General features: G+C 39.7%; 1 protein-coding gene across 2 annotated transcripts in view; it reads left to right on the top strand.

Moving 5' to 3' along the window:
• Nucleotides 1-17372, top strand: part of Glurb (metabotropic glutamate receptor B) — a 114419-nt gene that overhangs the window by 84703 nt on the left and 12344 nt on the right. For both annotated transcript variants that reach the window (XM_076384605.1, XM_076384606.1), the window contains exon 3: nucleotides 11078-11248. In XM_076384605.1, the coding sequence (XP_076240720.1) occupies nucleotides 11078-11248 (171 nt within the window). The remainder of the gene's footprint in view (nucleotides 1-11077; nucleotides 11249-17372) is intronic.

Raw genomic sequence — 17372 nt, forward strand, 5'->3', positions numbered from 1 at the left:
TTTGAAAGGGAATAATCCAAATTTTAGAAATCACGTGGAAGTGTAATTAGAAATGTAGAAATTCAAATTTATTTTTCATGGATGATCTTGTTCTACTTATTTTTATTACTCTGATATCTTCGACACTTGTGTGCCTTGCTTAAACCACCAAAATCATGGAATTACTGATATGTGTGAATAGTCCATAATTCAAGACAAACGACGACAATACCGAACGAAGGAATCCACAAAATCCAACGACCGTTTTTCCCATTTTCGTTGAAGGGTATAAAGATGCTGATCGTTCGAATATATTGGCCAGATTCGTGAGAAGTTGGCGAGACAGGCGAGGGTGGATCATAAAAGGAAGACTCAAAATGTTTGAAAGTTGGACAACTTTGGTCCCGGGCATTGAAAACCCTTCTGTTCCAGATTTTTTCGAGTCCTTTTTGCTCTCTACCCTCTACATTCGCTTCTTATTGAAATTACTGTGATGGACGATATTGGCCCTCAGTGAAAGGAATAATCGATATTGAAGTTTCCGTGAATCCAATTCTCATACTTTTCATAAAAAGTTAATGATTCTAAGTAAATGCAGGCGCTCAAATCGACGACGATTATTGCACAATTACGTATGCGAGAAAGTAGGGTCGAAGCAAACGAGATTAAACTCGTAAAAAGTTCTCTAACGTCCCAGTCAACGCAGGGAAACTATTTCGAGTAAAAATGAAACCTTCGTTTTACGGGAAAGAAACGACACTTCTGCGAACATAAAATGCAAAAGAAGAAGTCACGTAAGGCAAAAGTCACGGTAGATTGATTAATATGACTTGCGTATGGAACTTCAAAACTCGTAGAGATGATGAAGAGTAATACTTGGAACCGTCTCCATGGCTCACGCCTCGAGTTCACCTTACATTGATGATTGATGAGGTGAAGTTGGATGTGGCTTTCATTCAGTTCCCATATTGTTTTGTATACAACCATGGTAACTATGTATTTTTTACAAAGGCTTACTCGTAGTTTCGCTAGCATCATGTTAGTTACCACATAATTTGCAACGTATCGTAAGACATACTAAAGTATAATTGCATCCATGTTTTACGAAGTGAAAGAAACGCTCGTAATTTTTCCAAACAGCTGTATAAACTTCAACGATGTTTTGCAGAACAAAAGTACATGTTTTGCAGACCTGTAGTTTTTCAAAACATTCATCTACATAAAAAGTTCTACAGAATTCATTCAATAAATTATAACGAAAACTCTTGTTCTTTCAAATTAAAACATTGTAGTTATTTTAATTAGTGTACACTCACAGAATTAAGTATTTCTTTTTACCTTTTTCTGATAACAAAAATCGGAGATATCTCGAAATCACGTCGGTTGAAAGCGCCTGTCGATGCACAATAAAGACACGATATACTACTTGATATTCAATTTCACCTTTTCTATTTACTTTCATTTTATTTCATCTGAATCATGTGTACGCCATAATATTGAACACGATTGAAAACAGAGAAAAATAAATTAAATATTGACAAACAATGAAAGCGTCAGATGTGACACTATTGGAAATGACGCATACGCTGAGCATAAGCCATAAATCAATCAAATTTTCAAATTTTTAAAGTTTCAAATTTTCAAATTTTTAAATTTTCAAATCTTTCAAATTTCAAATTTTTAAATTTTCAAATCTTTTAAATTTCAAATTTTCAAATTTTACACTTTCGAATATTGTGTCTCATACCACCAACTTTTGCCTGTACAGAACAGAAACGGAAGTAGAATCTACTAGTTCTTAGTCAGACAAAAGTACCAATCGTCCTATCTCCATTCAAGCAATAAATATTATGCATCCTTTGTGAGTAATCTCATAGGATAAACCAGCTACTGGGCATCGTATCAGATAAAAAGTAAATCTCACTAAAGCGAAATCTCCCAATCCCCTCTCACTCTTCATTATTTTCGACACGGTAGCAAAGTTTCTACGAGTTCGTCACCCTTCGAAATCCAGTTGAATCAAGCCCAGCTAAGGTCACCGATATTTCACGACAATTTCTCTAGTTAGTCTCTTTCGATGCGCCCCGGCGACTTGATTTTCCGCTCCGTTATCCGCAATGCTAAAATAACTCCCAATATGCTAATGGTCGATCGACACAAAAAGACGTTCTATACATCGACGAGCAATACCTTCACACACGCGCGATTGCGTTTTATCATTCAACGCATTTGCTTTGCACCGTCGCCTTGCCCCAACGAAACGAACATTCGAACGATAAAAGCAATCCAGTCTACAGTCGAATCGTTGCGGGCTTCTTCTGGGCTGCCGACGCGCCGTTTGTCCGCCCCGTTTCCCGATATTCGCGTTCGTTTAATTGCAATATCGATTCATTCAAATGAAAAAAACTGCGTATCCATTATGCATCTTCCTCGACCGTGTTTTTCCACGTTGTTGCCTCTACGGCGCCGTATTCCAATATGTTTTCTCATTATTGCACGAGGGATTTCAGCAAACGTAGGAGGAAACTTTTTCAAACATAAACTGATTAGCGAAGGTCGTGGAAAAAGGCCAAAAATGCTGAAAAAACTTGCCGCAGTTTCCGTGGTAAAACTCGTATAGAATTTTTATTTCTTTCAACGTTCGTTAAATCTCGTGTTCTAACTTTAATTGTGTAATCTGACTTTAAAATTTCGAAACATTATTAAAACTTTGGAAAACAAATATTCTTCATATTTATGGAATATTTCTAAAAAGTATAAGTTGATGGACAGAATTGAAGAAAATTGTTCTTAGTGATTTTCAAAGCGACTACGGGATACTGAAACTTGCAAACGTCCGTCAGCCAGTAAATCAAAACTTGTGGGTGAGAGAAAATATTCCAGAGCACTCGAGATACTGCGTTCCGGTGTCAAATAGCCGACAGATTCAGCTGAAGAAATCCCTGAGAAGCATTATGTTTTAAACAGATTCCTCGAGGATTTGCAAAGAGGAAAGCTAGATCTGGTGAAAAATAAATTCCCAAGAGAGATGTGGTGCGGATTTAATTTCAGGTCGTAATTTCTGAGACTCAGTGTCCGTTTGGAAAGAAGCGTGTTGAAACAAAGAGACGAAAGCTTGCGCGATTTCAAAGTTGCCGTGCGGAAGGAATGTTTGTTGAGCGGAACGGTCTTTGAAACAGGGGATGAACTTGCTGGTGAATAAAAGTGTGATGTGCGAAAGAGAGAAACGGATATAAATTGTCCTCTCGGCAATCCTGTAGATTTTCTACGTTCATATAGATATGTATTCCGGTTAAGAACAGAAATATTTTTTACCAACAGATCGACGTCAGTGGAGCGACACTGTGCATGCAATAATGGCGACATTATACTCCAACTAGAAAAAGATGTTCAGAAATCTCTTTAAAAGGTATACTGAACTTCTTCCACATTTTTATAGCTTGAAAGCTTAGCATAATTTAAGTCCATGGACATTAGATTACATACTACTGACTTCCATTTTAATAAACATAAGAACACAAAACGACATTTTATAAAACAATTTAATACTGTTGTATCGCCATTATTTCTAATATTTATTAGAGGAAGTCATGAGAAGACATAAGAGGCTAGCATTACCTTCGGCCTTGTAATGGACTTAAGGAAATCTGCAACGCCCAAGAATTTATCGGCGCAGCTACCTTACTGCCTAGCCACGGTATACGGAGAGAAAGAGGTCAGCGGAAAGATGACGCAAACTTCCGGCTCCGGTGGATTTAAGTTTGTTATTAAACTCACACGTTTGACCTACCGACGAGGCTTGAAGTTACCCAACAAACTTGGCCTACTGTATACGGAGGCGCGCACGTCACCCTTCACGATGAGGATTATCTTGGAAGTGAACGCTTAAAAACTTCCGACCCCACCCGCCGTAAGTTATTTCGCGAACTTCGAATTGAATCGTTTTAATTAGCGGGGCCAGCGAGAACGGCTTCGTTCAGCGCAAGAACACTCGGATATCCCAAGTTCGGAAGAGGACTTGCAAAGAGGGTACCCGTGTTTAAGTAGAATCGGTCTAATTCAGCCAGCCATCGCTTGAAGTACTTATGATTTCTGTAGGTAGATGAGCAATCGAGAAGTGTTTTCGTACCTTACGCTTTAGTAGTCTATGAGGTACCATTTATACGCATAATTAACTGTGTCAGACTGAAAAGTCTATATATTACACTTTTTAGACGATTACTTTTTATACTTGATGCGCAATGTTTTGTCAGTTGAATCTTATGTATCCCTTGTTTGGGTTTCACAGATGCAGCTGCAAGTTGCTTTCGCAAATAAGACAAAAGTCAGGATTTACTGGGTTTACTTTGACGATTCAGAAATAAAGGGACCCAGTAGAATACCCCTGGATAAGTCAGACGAGATTGGAAAGGGAACAGTCCGCTGCTTTTCCTATAAATCGTGTATCTTCTCAGAAAATCAAGTTGAATGTAATTCGTGTTGCATAAAGCGCTCAGAGCCAAACCAGCATCATTAAGAGATGGCATTTAATACAGCTAATGAAACATAATCGCATGATCAACTGCTGTGTACTTAACGATAGATGCCAACCGCAAGCTTGCGGCGGATATACATATCCCGCGAGAACAACAAATCTCCCGAACCGTAAACTATTGCTATGCATTTCAATATTCGCTAATGTCGAACTGTAATCAAATATCAACATCGATACGGTCACCGGAGTTCGATATCGCCAAACACGATTAGCCACAATACTGGCTCAAAAGGATAGTCACACGTCGAGGAAAACGAATAAATTGAAATTAGATTGTAGCCAGCAATTTCATGGTAAATTGTAATAAATAACGTGCTGCCTGCTGAGCAAGTTTCATGACCAGCAATTCGTACCAGCTAATTCCCGTTAATATCGAAATGTGTATCAAACGAAGCTGATTTATCGTATTGTTGTCCTGCTGGAATTCATAAATCAATTAGGCGTGTAAGTTGTATTATTGCAAACACTAAATTTGCTTTGTGTCACTGTGTAGACCCTACGGGCATCCATGCGATAGCCCCTATATAGGTCGGCTCAACAAATACACACGGTTAGCTTAGCACCGCAGTACAAGTAATCCGACGTATCGACAACTTGGTAGCCAGTAGACAAATATACGCATCAACAACCGTGAAACAGTGGTTCGGTGATGGTACTCCACCTCGTTCCGTCACACTGACATAGTCCTTTATGAGCTAAAATCAAACTTTCAGAAGTGACGTTGGATGTCAGTGAATTCGGAAAGCATGTCACTCCCGATGAGGTACATGGAAGAGTAGGGTGACTGATCCTGATTCACTCGTTCTACTTAATTCTTCAGGCAAGAAGTTACGTTGAAACAAACTACTCAGACAACTTTAGAGTCTAATAAAGGTTAATTACCTGTAACTTGTAATTACCCTAATTATGCGCCTAACTTGAAAAAGCTTCAAGTACTAGTGATCGACTCGCAACCTGCTAGATATTCAATTATTTGCTTGAAAAATTATAACACATGTAACGTAATATTTTTAAAGCCAGTATTTTTGGTTTTAAAGTTATATTGAGTTTTTCTCGTGAAGGAACTGCTTCTGTTGTTGCTTTATGGGCCCTTAACCGTAAAACATTTTTTATATGGCAAGTTACTTATAACGATAATAAAAGATTAGTTAAAAAGTAATTCCACTTTAAAGAAGAACTATAAAAAGGATATAAAAATATTCCTGTAGTATTTTCACTGAGATATTGACTTATAAAAAATTATGTGATTTTCTATGTATATTATATTGAATAAAAATTATGTTGACTTTATTTACAATTAATTTTTTCATTGCCTTGGGTTCTATAAAATTAACGTCCTTTCGATCAATAACTTCAATGAATTAGTAACTACGCTACATACGAAAATGCTGCGCGTCTGACCAATGCGCGGATATTCTACTTGATCTCTACATTCAAAACACTTCTCAGTTTCGTTTCGCACAACAGATGTTGCTTATCGTTTCTAGCGATAACTTATCACTTACCTTGTTAACTTGTCGATGAATAGCGACAGCGCAACAGTATCAAGGGCGGTGATCATTCATCCGTAAATTTCTGACAGGGGCAGGCACAGTAATCTGAGGTGTCGAATCGGCTGGGTGACAGAGAGGACGCATCTGCAAAAGACGGCGTAACAAGTCACGTCAATCAGGCATCTGGCTACATTGCGGCCATACGCGTCGTACAGTGAACGAGTTATTTGCAGCCAACACTCGCGAGACGCGATAACATGTAGCCTGCGTATACTGGACCGTCTCATCAGGCCAGCAATTCATCGAACAATAATAGCATTTCACAGCCATTGTGTTATCGATTTGCTACATTATGCCGAGTTACGGTCACTCCTGTGACGTATTCTCTGCTTAACTCCCCGAATGTTGTACAAATGCCTGACGAGTAATATGTTATACGAGCTGGGAAGAAAATTAAAAGCGTGTAAAAGAGTATTATCGGTGAAATTCTCTTTTGCTCTCTTTTTTTTTTATTTTTTCTAACGAAATATGATACAGAGCTCTTATTCGATATTTCATTCAACTTATTTTTATGTTTCAAAACACAATTTTATCTTAAGAGAAATTGAAACGACACGACCGAAAACAGGAATTGTACACGGGCTATATTGCAGCAGTCGGAAAATTTACGAGTAAATAAACGCCAGTCTCATTCGAGGAAAAAATTTAATAAAGACCGCCGGTAAGAGACAGACCAATAGAGAAGGCACGAAACGAGACCGAAATATCATCGAACTTTTCCGGCAAATGAAAAACGTATTTATTCAATGCTTAAACAATGCTGTGCTGCCGCTGTTGATTTCATATCTCAAAACAGTAGGTATTGTTTCTGCATGATCACAATACCGAGTACAATGAACTGCGCATAATATTACTTCCTACCCGACACTAATTAATTAACTAATTAATTAAAAAGCCTTCCGTGAAATACAAAGGTTTAGGAATAATTCACCAGCGACTTTTAAAGGAGACCGAACAGGACCACAGGCTCGATCGAAGTGAATCTCAAGAGGTTACGCTGACACCAAATTAAAATGACTCATTTAGTACCGTATCGTATTTTTGTATTTGAAAATTGCGTGAAACTCAAAAATGGTTACAGTTTGTTGTTGAACATTTCTGTTCCAAAGTACGGACACAGCCGAGAGCGATCAGTTGTGTCCGTTTATTCCGCTTTTATCGGGGTCTCGACAACGGGCCTGCAATTTCGCGCGGTTTGGGCGCAGCCGGTCCGTTTCAATTAACGGTAACGTCATTTAGCCTCTTCACAAAGGGATTTGCAATTCCGTAGCGACCTCGAGATAGGACTGTCGTTAAAAATGCTAACGCCCTGACGTAAGAATAACCAACTCTGCGCTATTCGACACTACATTCACACCTAATGTGTATCAAGGACGCGGCAAAGATGATAACGAAACAATTACCTCGCGAATGACCAGCTTTGCGACTATGAGAGTACGAGGAGCGCTAAAAGAAGCGAGGGGAATCAATTTCAAAGGATCTAGCTTCTTTCACGAAGATTGGACTCTTCAATCTCGGAACAGCGAGAACTGTGTGAAAGAGAACAATCAAAGAAGACAGCACCACCCTTCGGGAAGATTGAACCTCACTAATTACTGCTGTAGAAGGATTTTTCAAAAGAAAAAGTTTCGCGATAACAGCTGCATCATCTTTCGCAGAAATGCGACTGAGCGTGCACTTAGGTGATAAATCTTGAAGTACCGCGGCAAAGAAAACAATTAGTTGAGAATCTTTGATCTTGAATCGATGCAGACGGCATGGAAAAATGGAACCACAAAGGACTGGATTACCAGAGAAACCCTGTCATTCGCGATCTACAGTAACTGTGCTAGAAGACACAATCTCAGAGAAGGAAATTAAACTTTTCGATCAGAGATCCCCAAGAATTATAGAAAATTAAAATTGTATCAAAAGAGGAAAACTTCTTCCCTTGGCACGCAAATCTGCGAAACCACTTTACAAGGAAAGAAGATTATGAAAAATTCCATCAGCCTTCGATCCAGTTACTTCAACGTTAAAACCCGAAGAAGAAGCAGTTAACACGTTTCGAAATAACGTCTGAGAAAGTTTGATAAATATATTCTCCATCCCACGCGGATTTACCAGCTGGTAAAACATAAAGAACGATGGATGAAATGGCGTCCAGCGTTCCGTGGAAAAGCAGCGCTGCTTCCTCCGTGGCAGGAGATAACGCCGACTCGTTTCTCGCTACATAAACTCATCTTCCACGATCGCGGCTCGTGGACCCAACCATCCCTATATACCAACGAACCAAAATCCTTTGTCTTCGACGAACACTACTGGCTCGAACGAGTTTCTTCGTTACTTGTCGCGAAAAAGGTCGAGCGAGCATCAAAAGCCACTCGACCGAGATAAATTATCATTCCGCGGGAAACTCGCTAAAATTGGTTTCGAAGTGGAACCTTGTTGATCGCGGAAATTTTCTGAAAAATAAGTCTCGAGATATTTTCTGAAATATTGAACATTATTTTTTACAATATTGCATTTACTCCAGTTTGGAAAAACGAACAGTAAATTTAGGATTATATTAATATAGGATTTCAAACATTTCTTGTAACTGAACACCCTGTATATGCCATTCAAAGAGGACCTGTACTTGCAACAAATCATGATCAAAGGGACCTACATTTAGATAAGACAGGGAAGCCCAGGAAAAAATGATTGATATTTTGTTATGGAAATGATGGAACTGTGTTTCTTTTTAAGAGACCCCTAACATCCACCTAAGGAAAAATTCCATTTTCTAGCGACAATGAGTGATTGTTTGGCAACGATGTACACGGTTCTTCCATTATAAACTACGAAAATTATTACAGCGGCTAAAGGAGTATCTGTTGATAGAATCGAGCGAAGTCTCTCGATAGTCGATCCATGTACCAGTACAAGAACGGTACGGCAGAGTAATCTCTCAGGAAAGTAAAGTGGAGCTTTAACTTTCGCTCCATTATATTACACGCTTTTTCGCTCACCAGGTTGATTTCTCGGCGTTCTTTAGATCAACCTCCGATCGGTTTGGCCCATTGACAGGCGATATTTTTCTGGTACAATCCCGATTGGTTTAGCTCTTTCGACGTTCTACATGCAATATAGAATAGGGAATAAAATGAAGAATCAGTAACGCTCAGTAGATATAAGTTAATTTAGCAAACCCGATAATTCCTCTCACGTTTCGAAGAGGAGAAAAATAATTGGCTGATGAAACGCCGAATAAAAATATTTCAACTTCTTCAAACAATGAAAATACTTGCCCTGGAGTTAGGGCTTCAAGTTTCTAGTGTACTGTCCAGAGATACAAACTTCATGGCAGTCTGATGAAATTAATTTGCCCATCTTTATCAAGAGAGCCCTCCCTCCCCTGGAGTATCGCGCATCCCTAAATTCTTCAACCCTCTTTTTAAATTACCTTATACTCTGAAACTTTCTATCAACTTGTTCATCCAGCGCGTGCCTTATTAAATCTCCAGATAAGATATTCGACAACCGTACGAAAAGAAGAGATTAAATTTTAATTCGGGCACAGTGGTGTCCGCGTATTTGCATTTTATGCAAATTCAGGAAGGGAAAAGGTAGCTTTTCGTATAATTGAGAGCTTTCGCGCAAGTAGCAAGGCAAAGGTTTGTAGATGTAGCCGAAGTGGGGCCCGCAACGACGGATGCTTGTAAGTAGATCGGTAAACCACGGCCACGTGGTGGTAATACTTAATGCATTTCAGCAAATCATTCTACTGGAGAGATAAGGAGACAGAAAGTAATAAGAGTCTATGGTAATTGAAAGTTCGCGATAAGCAAATGCGCGAGAGAGCTTTATCCACAATTTTCATCAGTGATAACTTTTGTGCAGATAGTTTTTGAGAGCTTTCGAACACACTGTTTCAGCCCGCTGATTAAAAAAGCTTATTTTACCTTTAAATTTTCACCCTCGCAAAACTCTTCCTCGCCTCTGCGTTAAAACGCTCTCAAATTGCTACAAAGTTAGTAATCCGCAGCGGTGCAAGCATAAAAATGAGTGTTCAATAATTCTGCAAAGTTATGACACGTTGTCTCGCTGTAGAATTAAATTCCTCGAGTGCTATTCGCATTGTAATTATACACCATGAACGTGCCGCTGGTTTATAGTGTTGCCCGACATTGCACATGAAGGTGTAAGCTTGGAAATATGGTGAACTCGCGTATAAATGTCCAGGAAGTTTGCAAATTATTTTAAGACTTTGTAGACAAAGCTGTACAACTTCCTCTACGGTTACCTACAGAAGGAAGAACATGCTATTTGTCTAGCAGGAACTGACCTATGCAGTAAAACTTGTAGCATACGAAAACTAAGGTGGGATCAAAAATATTAAATTCAGACATTTTAAGGATCTTTACTTTTTTAAAGGTGCATAAGATTAGGATTTTAGTTTTCGACCTGGCATATATTCTCTTTAGTTGAAACAATGATTGCTTGGTTACTTATGACCGAGTAACTCCTTTGGGTTACCTTTTTCGACAGACATTGACAAATATACCGACGAAAGAGGCACGCCTTGTTACCCAGTCCCTTACAGGACCAAAAATATAGCCCTTAAGGGAGAATGGAAGGATTTGTCAAACAGATGCCCCTAACAGCAAACTTTCTTTGAAAATTCTACCTTTGGGCGGAATATTTTTTGAGTATATCTTGACCCGCAAAGGAAGATAACTCGCATCTTGAGGCAGCCGAACGCTTTTTACTCGAGACCATATGTCATTGAGAACGAAATACTTGAGCACCATGATTTATGGATCCAGTGGTCCTGTGAGGGCTTAGATAGTACTTTGTATCTCCCTTGCCGTTTCTCATTGACGTATTTATTACTACTTTTGAAAAACGCAAATCAAAACATCAGCAAAACTGAAATATAGAACTTTAAATCAGGTTTGCGAGCAATAACTAACCGATTGAAACTTAAGATAAGTCGAAGTACTTATATTGGACTTGAGAAAAATTCTTAAGACTTGTGTTTTGTTTTTAGGTCTCCTTCTTTTCAACGAGCCCAGAGTTATCCAACAAACAACGCTTCGAATATTTCACGCGCACTATACCAAGCGATCATTACCAAGTGAAAGCGATGGTGGACATCGTGCTAAGAATGGGATGGAGCTACGTATCTATCATATACGAGGAAAGCAATTACGGAATAAAGGTGAGTATTTACGCGGGGAGCTTTCGCCAGGTTGTTTTCGCAAAATAGAAACCCGTCTCATTACACGAAGGAAAACGTCTCTTGACACGTTTCCGCGAATTCTCAGAAAACCTTGTTGCATAGGATTGCTATTTTTATCTGACACCGAAGAATTTCATGATGACCGTATATTTAGAAAACTTAGTTGTGAGGAACTGAAAGAAAATAAAAAACGATAATAAATAAAGCGACACAAAAGAAGGATCTACGTTGACTCACAAAAATATTCATTGCATCACAAACAGAGTTCACCGACTCTTACTGTTAGCTATCACGACAGATCAATATTGACGACCCGTTCACGACCGCGGCTCACGACCTTCTGATGCAAATGTTTATTAGTGACCTCAGTCAAGGATCTTCCCTGGGGAATGTGAAAGGAGGATATAATTGTGTACTCCTATATACATCACACGTTTACTATTACTAGCCTGAGTTCCTCGGAACATGCTAAACCCTTTTTTGTCACTTTTCCTTGACTGCTTGTTTACTACCAGTGGGAGTTCATTGATCAATTAGAAGTTCACGCCTGTATACACGCTCATTTGAATAGAAGAGTACATTACAATATTTCAGTGATAATTTATACGAGCATTTTTTAAGTAGCTTACGTAGCGCCATCGCAGTAACAATGCAGTTCCAATATCCAAATTAATAGAATTACACTCTTTCCACGTCGTCGAATAACAAAAGATATCTACGTAAATTGTTGATTATCAAATGCACCTGAATTTCTTCGTAATATCATTATAGGATGTATTCGAAATTATTGGTTAAAAGAGCTGCGGATTGTGCAGTTGTTAATGGGAACACGTTACATGGAAGCAAACTCACGATACGTGTAAAAATGCGATGTACCTCGTTCACGGGAAATTCGAAACAGAGGATCGATTCAGCTGCACAAGAGCGCTCAAACAATGCATTCAGCCGCACAATACGATCGACACTACTACTACCCACTTCAGGAGATTCGCATCCATCCACTGACCAACGATTTCCACCAAATGCTCCAATATTAATTCGTTTTTGAGTAAAAAAAAACATTTGCCGCTTCCGAATCGCACCATTTCCAGATATTATTTAAGATAAAAAAGAGCGAATAAAATTCTGTAACTGATCGAATTTGAATACAGTATCGTTTCGCTGGGGAAAAAGTGGAGCGCAGTGCACCGAAATTTACATCGAAAAGCGCCTATTTTTGAAACTGCTCTGGCCCAAATTTTGAGGTAGACACCAAAGCGACTGTGGAACAGCCGTTCATCCACAATTCGCTGAATATTTCGTGCCAGGCCGCCCGGAAGCCACAATGTCTCTCATTTGTCTGGCATCCATGTAATCAAATAACTCAGCGGAAACTACGCTACTCATCAGGTTCTTTCTCATCCCGACTTTGAGGGTCTACTATTCACGCCTATGCGCATTCGTTCACCTGATTCTCTGGCGGAAGGTGCGTTAGTTTCGCGCCGTTCTGTTTTCTAACCAACTGCTCTCCGCCACTATGCTAATCGGCCATAATTAAAACGGTAACGAACGTCTGACGGACGGAGTTATTTTCGGGAAATTATTCCCGACCTCCGCTAGGAAACTCCCCTCGAGGAGAAATTAACCGAAATTTCATTACCTGAGGGTTTTGTGTTAATTTAAAACCGCGCAATGACCGAATGCAATCTCATACGTGCTCCCTTGCAGAAATGGGGAGGTCCCGGTATTTAGTCTTCTCTAATCATCACTTCATTTATGGTCCTCATTAAAATAAAATGTTGAACAAAATTGTAGAAAAATCTGGATCTAATGAGACAGTGTTCGGACAATTTTTAATGAGTTTCTGTACGAGGTGACTGTTCAAGTTAAATTATTTTTGTTAAAGAATGTGAAAGAGTAGTTTATCACACGCAAGAATTCATTTCGTCCAAATTATGCGAACGATTTTCTGGTCATGAATAACACTGCGCAGAATTATTCGGTGGATAACTAAACATTTATATTTAGTTCTTTTCATCGCAACTGAAAAATAAAAGATTATTCCACTTGCGCGAATAAAATAACTGAAAATGGGATGTGAATGAACAAAAGTAGCTTATTCTAGAGATAAATACAGTTATTAAAAAGGGCAACGGGAGGATTTTAGAGGATCTTGAACAATTACCTCATAATAACGGTGTTGCGGCGCGGCGCGAATTATACGTGCGCACAAAACGAAGCGGCTCTACATTTCATTACAGTGTCACGACAACGAAATTAACAAGGGAGTGTGATGTAAATTACTGCAGGTATAAGCATGTAAATGAACACGAACGGTATTTCACATCGTTACATATTACTGGCTGCAACTATCCCGATTTCAATATTAATGAATTCCGTCCACCACCAAAACCGCATTCTATGCGACGTTAATCACGTTCCAACAATACCAGATCCACCCTTTAAACGTCCTTTTCTATAGCCAACTACATGATTCGTAGTATGAAGAAAAAGACATCGTTGAAAAATAGATAGAAAATATGGAAGGAATGTTGAAGAACTAAAAAATTAATTTATTATAAGAAAGGTGCTAGAAACACGAACAAATTAGTCTAGTGTTCTAAGAAAGGAAGTTCCACTGGGTCACTCTGACTCCGCTTTTAGTAAAGGGTTAACGTCTGACACGTCATCATGGGTTTACAATAAACAAGAAATAATAGCATTTTCGGTCACTGAGTAGCGGGATAATTAAGAAAGAAGTAAGACTATTAACATCGATAAACCATCTTTCTGAACCAAGTTCCAAGGATTAATCGTCAGCACGCGCAGAATGTATGTCGGCTGTCGAACGAAATAAAACGTACTCTGTCGAGAAGTGGCGGAGAAAAATGCGAGCTAGTCGTTTTGCAGAGGCACAGTCGACTCAAAATTGCATTTTTCTGTTCGCGTTGTTACTCGACGTGATTGGATACGTCGACCGTGAAGAGTGCATAACGAGTATTCCCCAAGATGCGACATTCGCCAACGAGACAACGGTTGCATATGATATTCGTGATATCTATGGCATGTTTTTTATTATTTCTATGATATATCCTGTTCTCCTAGCAAAGAAGCTCAAACGATTTCTAAGGAATTCTTATATTCAAATCGGCAAAACACGAAATAATATCCATGCAATTTACTCTACACGCTTAAAATATCTGACTCTCTCTAAGGACCATTAAAAACCCAAGTAAAATGGATATCATTTGGTAATTCATAACACGACACAGTACTTAAAATAGTCAGCTCTTTTTGAAAAATGGTAAGACTGTCGTGAAATTCCACAAGTATGAATGGACAGCCAGCGATTATGTCATTAAGTAATAAAAATTTCAAAGATTTTTTCTACTAGTTACGCTAAATCGCGTGCAAGTGGTTAGCGGCCGCGACATTTCGCCTCTCTCGTTCAGAAAAGCGCGGGAAAGGGTGAGAAAGAAGGATGACGGAGAGGGGTCGCACCCCTAATTAGATTCCTCTCGAAATACGTGGTCACATAACAGCTGACCTTGCACGGCCCGCATTACCGTCACGCCAGCTGCGGATGCAGATTTGTGTGCATGCAAGACTCTTTGGAACAGATGATAACTTTGCGCTAGTTTTCCGCGTTGACGCGAACGCTGACTGCGTCGAATGTGACTGAATCCCTTGGCAAATGAATCACGTACGGGAATTCGTTAATAAGAACGACACGTCAAGGATGGTTTTAGTTGGCGAGAGATATTTTTGTAACCCCACAAGAACGATACTGTCAGTCAACCTTCCCTAATCGGTTTTATGGCAAATTAATTTCAATAATATTGAGATAAATATGAAGAAAGTCTCACCATAGAGTATGATTTCAATAAGAAGTAAATACTTTTAATGTAAGTCGATTTCATTGATTTTGATAACATGTCTCCTATCTCTATATATGCTTTTGCTCTATTTAGAGAATATTTTATATTTGGAGTTAGTAGTAATTATAATTTTGAGACTCTACCACGGATGAATAGACACAAAAGCTCAGTACCAAATAAACAAGTATTAAAAAGCTGAAAAGCTGGAGATCAAAAAGCTTTCAACCCTAGAAATTTGAACTCTGGAAGCTTTGATCATGGAAACTGAAGGTCTGAAACCCTATAAGTTTTTGTAGGTCCGACTAAGCTCACAAGGGATTCAAGAGAGTGTACATAGTTCCACCATTCCAACCTCAAAGGCCCTAATGGAATGACTGGAGCTCAAGCACCAGTTCGAAAGTATGAAATAACTAAACATTTACTTCAATTTTTCTTTTTAGCCTCACAAGTAAAGAAAAACAGACTCGATAAACAGTAGAACAATACAGCGAATAATGAAGCATGAGTCAACAATGAAAGAGCCCATCAAACGTACGAATATTTTCTAAAAATATCGCAAACAGAGAACACGAAAGTCCAAAAGGGTCTCAAGGCTGATAAATATGCATCAGGGCACGGTTCAAGGGATAGTTTCCCCTTGTATTCGCCACCTCTCAGTCCCCAGGCATCCCTTAATGGTTCGCCCTTCTGCCTGCACGCCAGCGTCTGTAATGGACGCCTATAATGGCGCGAAATTGGCGTTTATGTATACGGCTAAATTGAATTTTCGCACGATCAGGAGGGAGGCCATGTTATAACCGGTCACAGCGAGCGAAAACAATCAAGCCTGCTACGAATGTATGCACACACGAAGGCCAAGGTGCTGCTCTGACACCGTCGACTCTGACAATTTATCGCGACTCGTCACGTGCTACGCCTCCACGGAACAATAGACAGGTGTACGGCGAACGAGCGTCATTGACCCAGATATCGGTTAAGCATTGACTTATGTACCCTCCCGCTTCCACATACTTCTCATGCATCCGCTGCATCCCAGAACACATTTTCTCTTTGACACTCATGGGGCTGACCCGCGATTCCCATTTTTCGCGCTGTACACTCTCGTAGATAACGCTGCCTGCGAGATTGCTTTCCAAGGACTGATTTATACGTGTCAACCCTCTGTCCCGCTTCAGCCTCTCGGCTTTAGGGGAAACGCATCTCCTTGGACGATATTGCGAGATTTTGGAGGTACACGGGGTACAGTGATTAAACAAAGATACGGAAAGAGAGAGCGGGAGAGAGACAGAGAGACTCGTAAAACAAGCGAAGCGATTTGGGTTGAGTGTACAGAAATGATGAGAAGTGCTTCTGTTTGTTCCATTAATTGATACAAATGTGTATCTACTGCAGATAATGATTCTTATTGGTCTGCCCTATATCGTAAATGGAAGGATGAAGTAATGGCATAGCACAGAGCAGCTGATTTTATTCGGGCTGTAGCTAAGACGTCGCGCAGTTTCTGAAGCACAATTGGACGCATCAAAAAAGGAAGAAGTTAAGAATTTCTTCTCCCTCAACATGCACTCTCACGATGGAACAGGATGCATTAAGGCGTAATGATACCATGATTCCGACGATTGAAGTTCAGAAATGAATAACTTCCATTTGTACATTTAAGTGCTCGAATGTTGCACGCTGTAGGGGAAGGTAAAAGCCATTAAACGAGAAGCAGAAAGACCAGGCCTGTGATGCAACGTAAGAAATTTAGCAGGAACTCTCTTGGTTTCGCTACATAAGTATGCAACTCACGCTACCGTTCCTTATGACTTACTCAACGTTCCTAAATCCCTACGCGCTTGACTTTCCGCAGCGCGTGTCGTGGAAATTAAATTGACATTCTCGCACGAACCGCGTTCATTAAAAGCGCAACCCTTGTTGATGCATTGTTACAGACGCTTTGCACGCATCTACGCTTTTCTCTAATTAACGCTACCGACTGCTGCCACAGAGAGATCCCAACACGAAAGAAACTTTAGCGAAAAAATCTGCTTGCTAAATTAAGACGTCAAGCATCGTACGATGCTTAATCTATAGTCGAGCGATCGTAGGCGGAAAAAAGATTTAGCAAGTTAGATTGGCCTGCATGTACATACCCACTTCTCTCGTCAACCTCTCCGTGGCTCCATGTTGTGCTTTTCCTTGCGTTTTTTTACACCGCAAAAAAAAGTGCATAGAACACGCAGGAGGCAAATCAATGAACCCGA

The sequence above is a fragment of the Calliopsis andreniformis genome, chromosome 9 (genome assembly GCF_051401765.1).
Source record: "Calliopsis andreniformis isolate RMS-2024a chromosome 9, iyCalAndr_principal, whole genome shotgun sequence".
NCBI lineage: Eukaryota > Metazoa > Arthropoda > Insecta > Hymenoptera > Andrenidae > Calliopsis > Calliopsis andreniformis.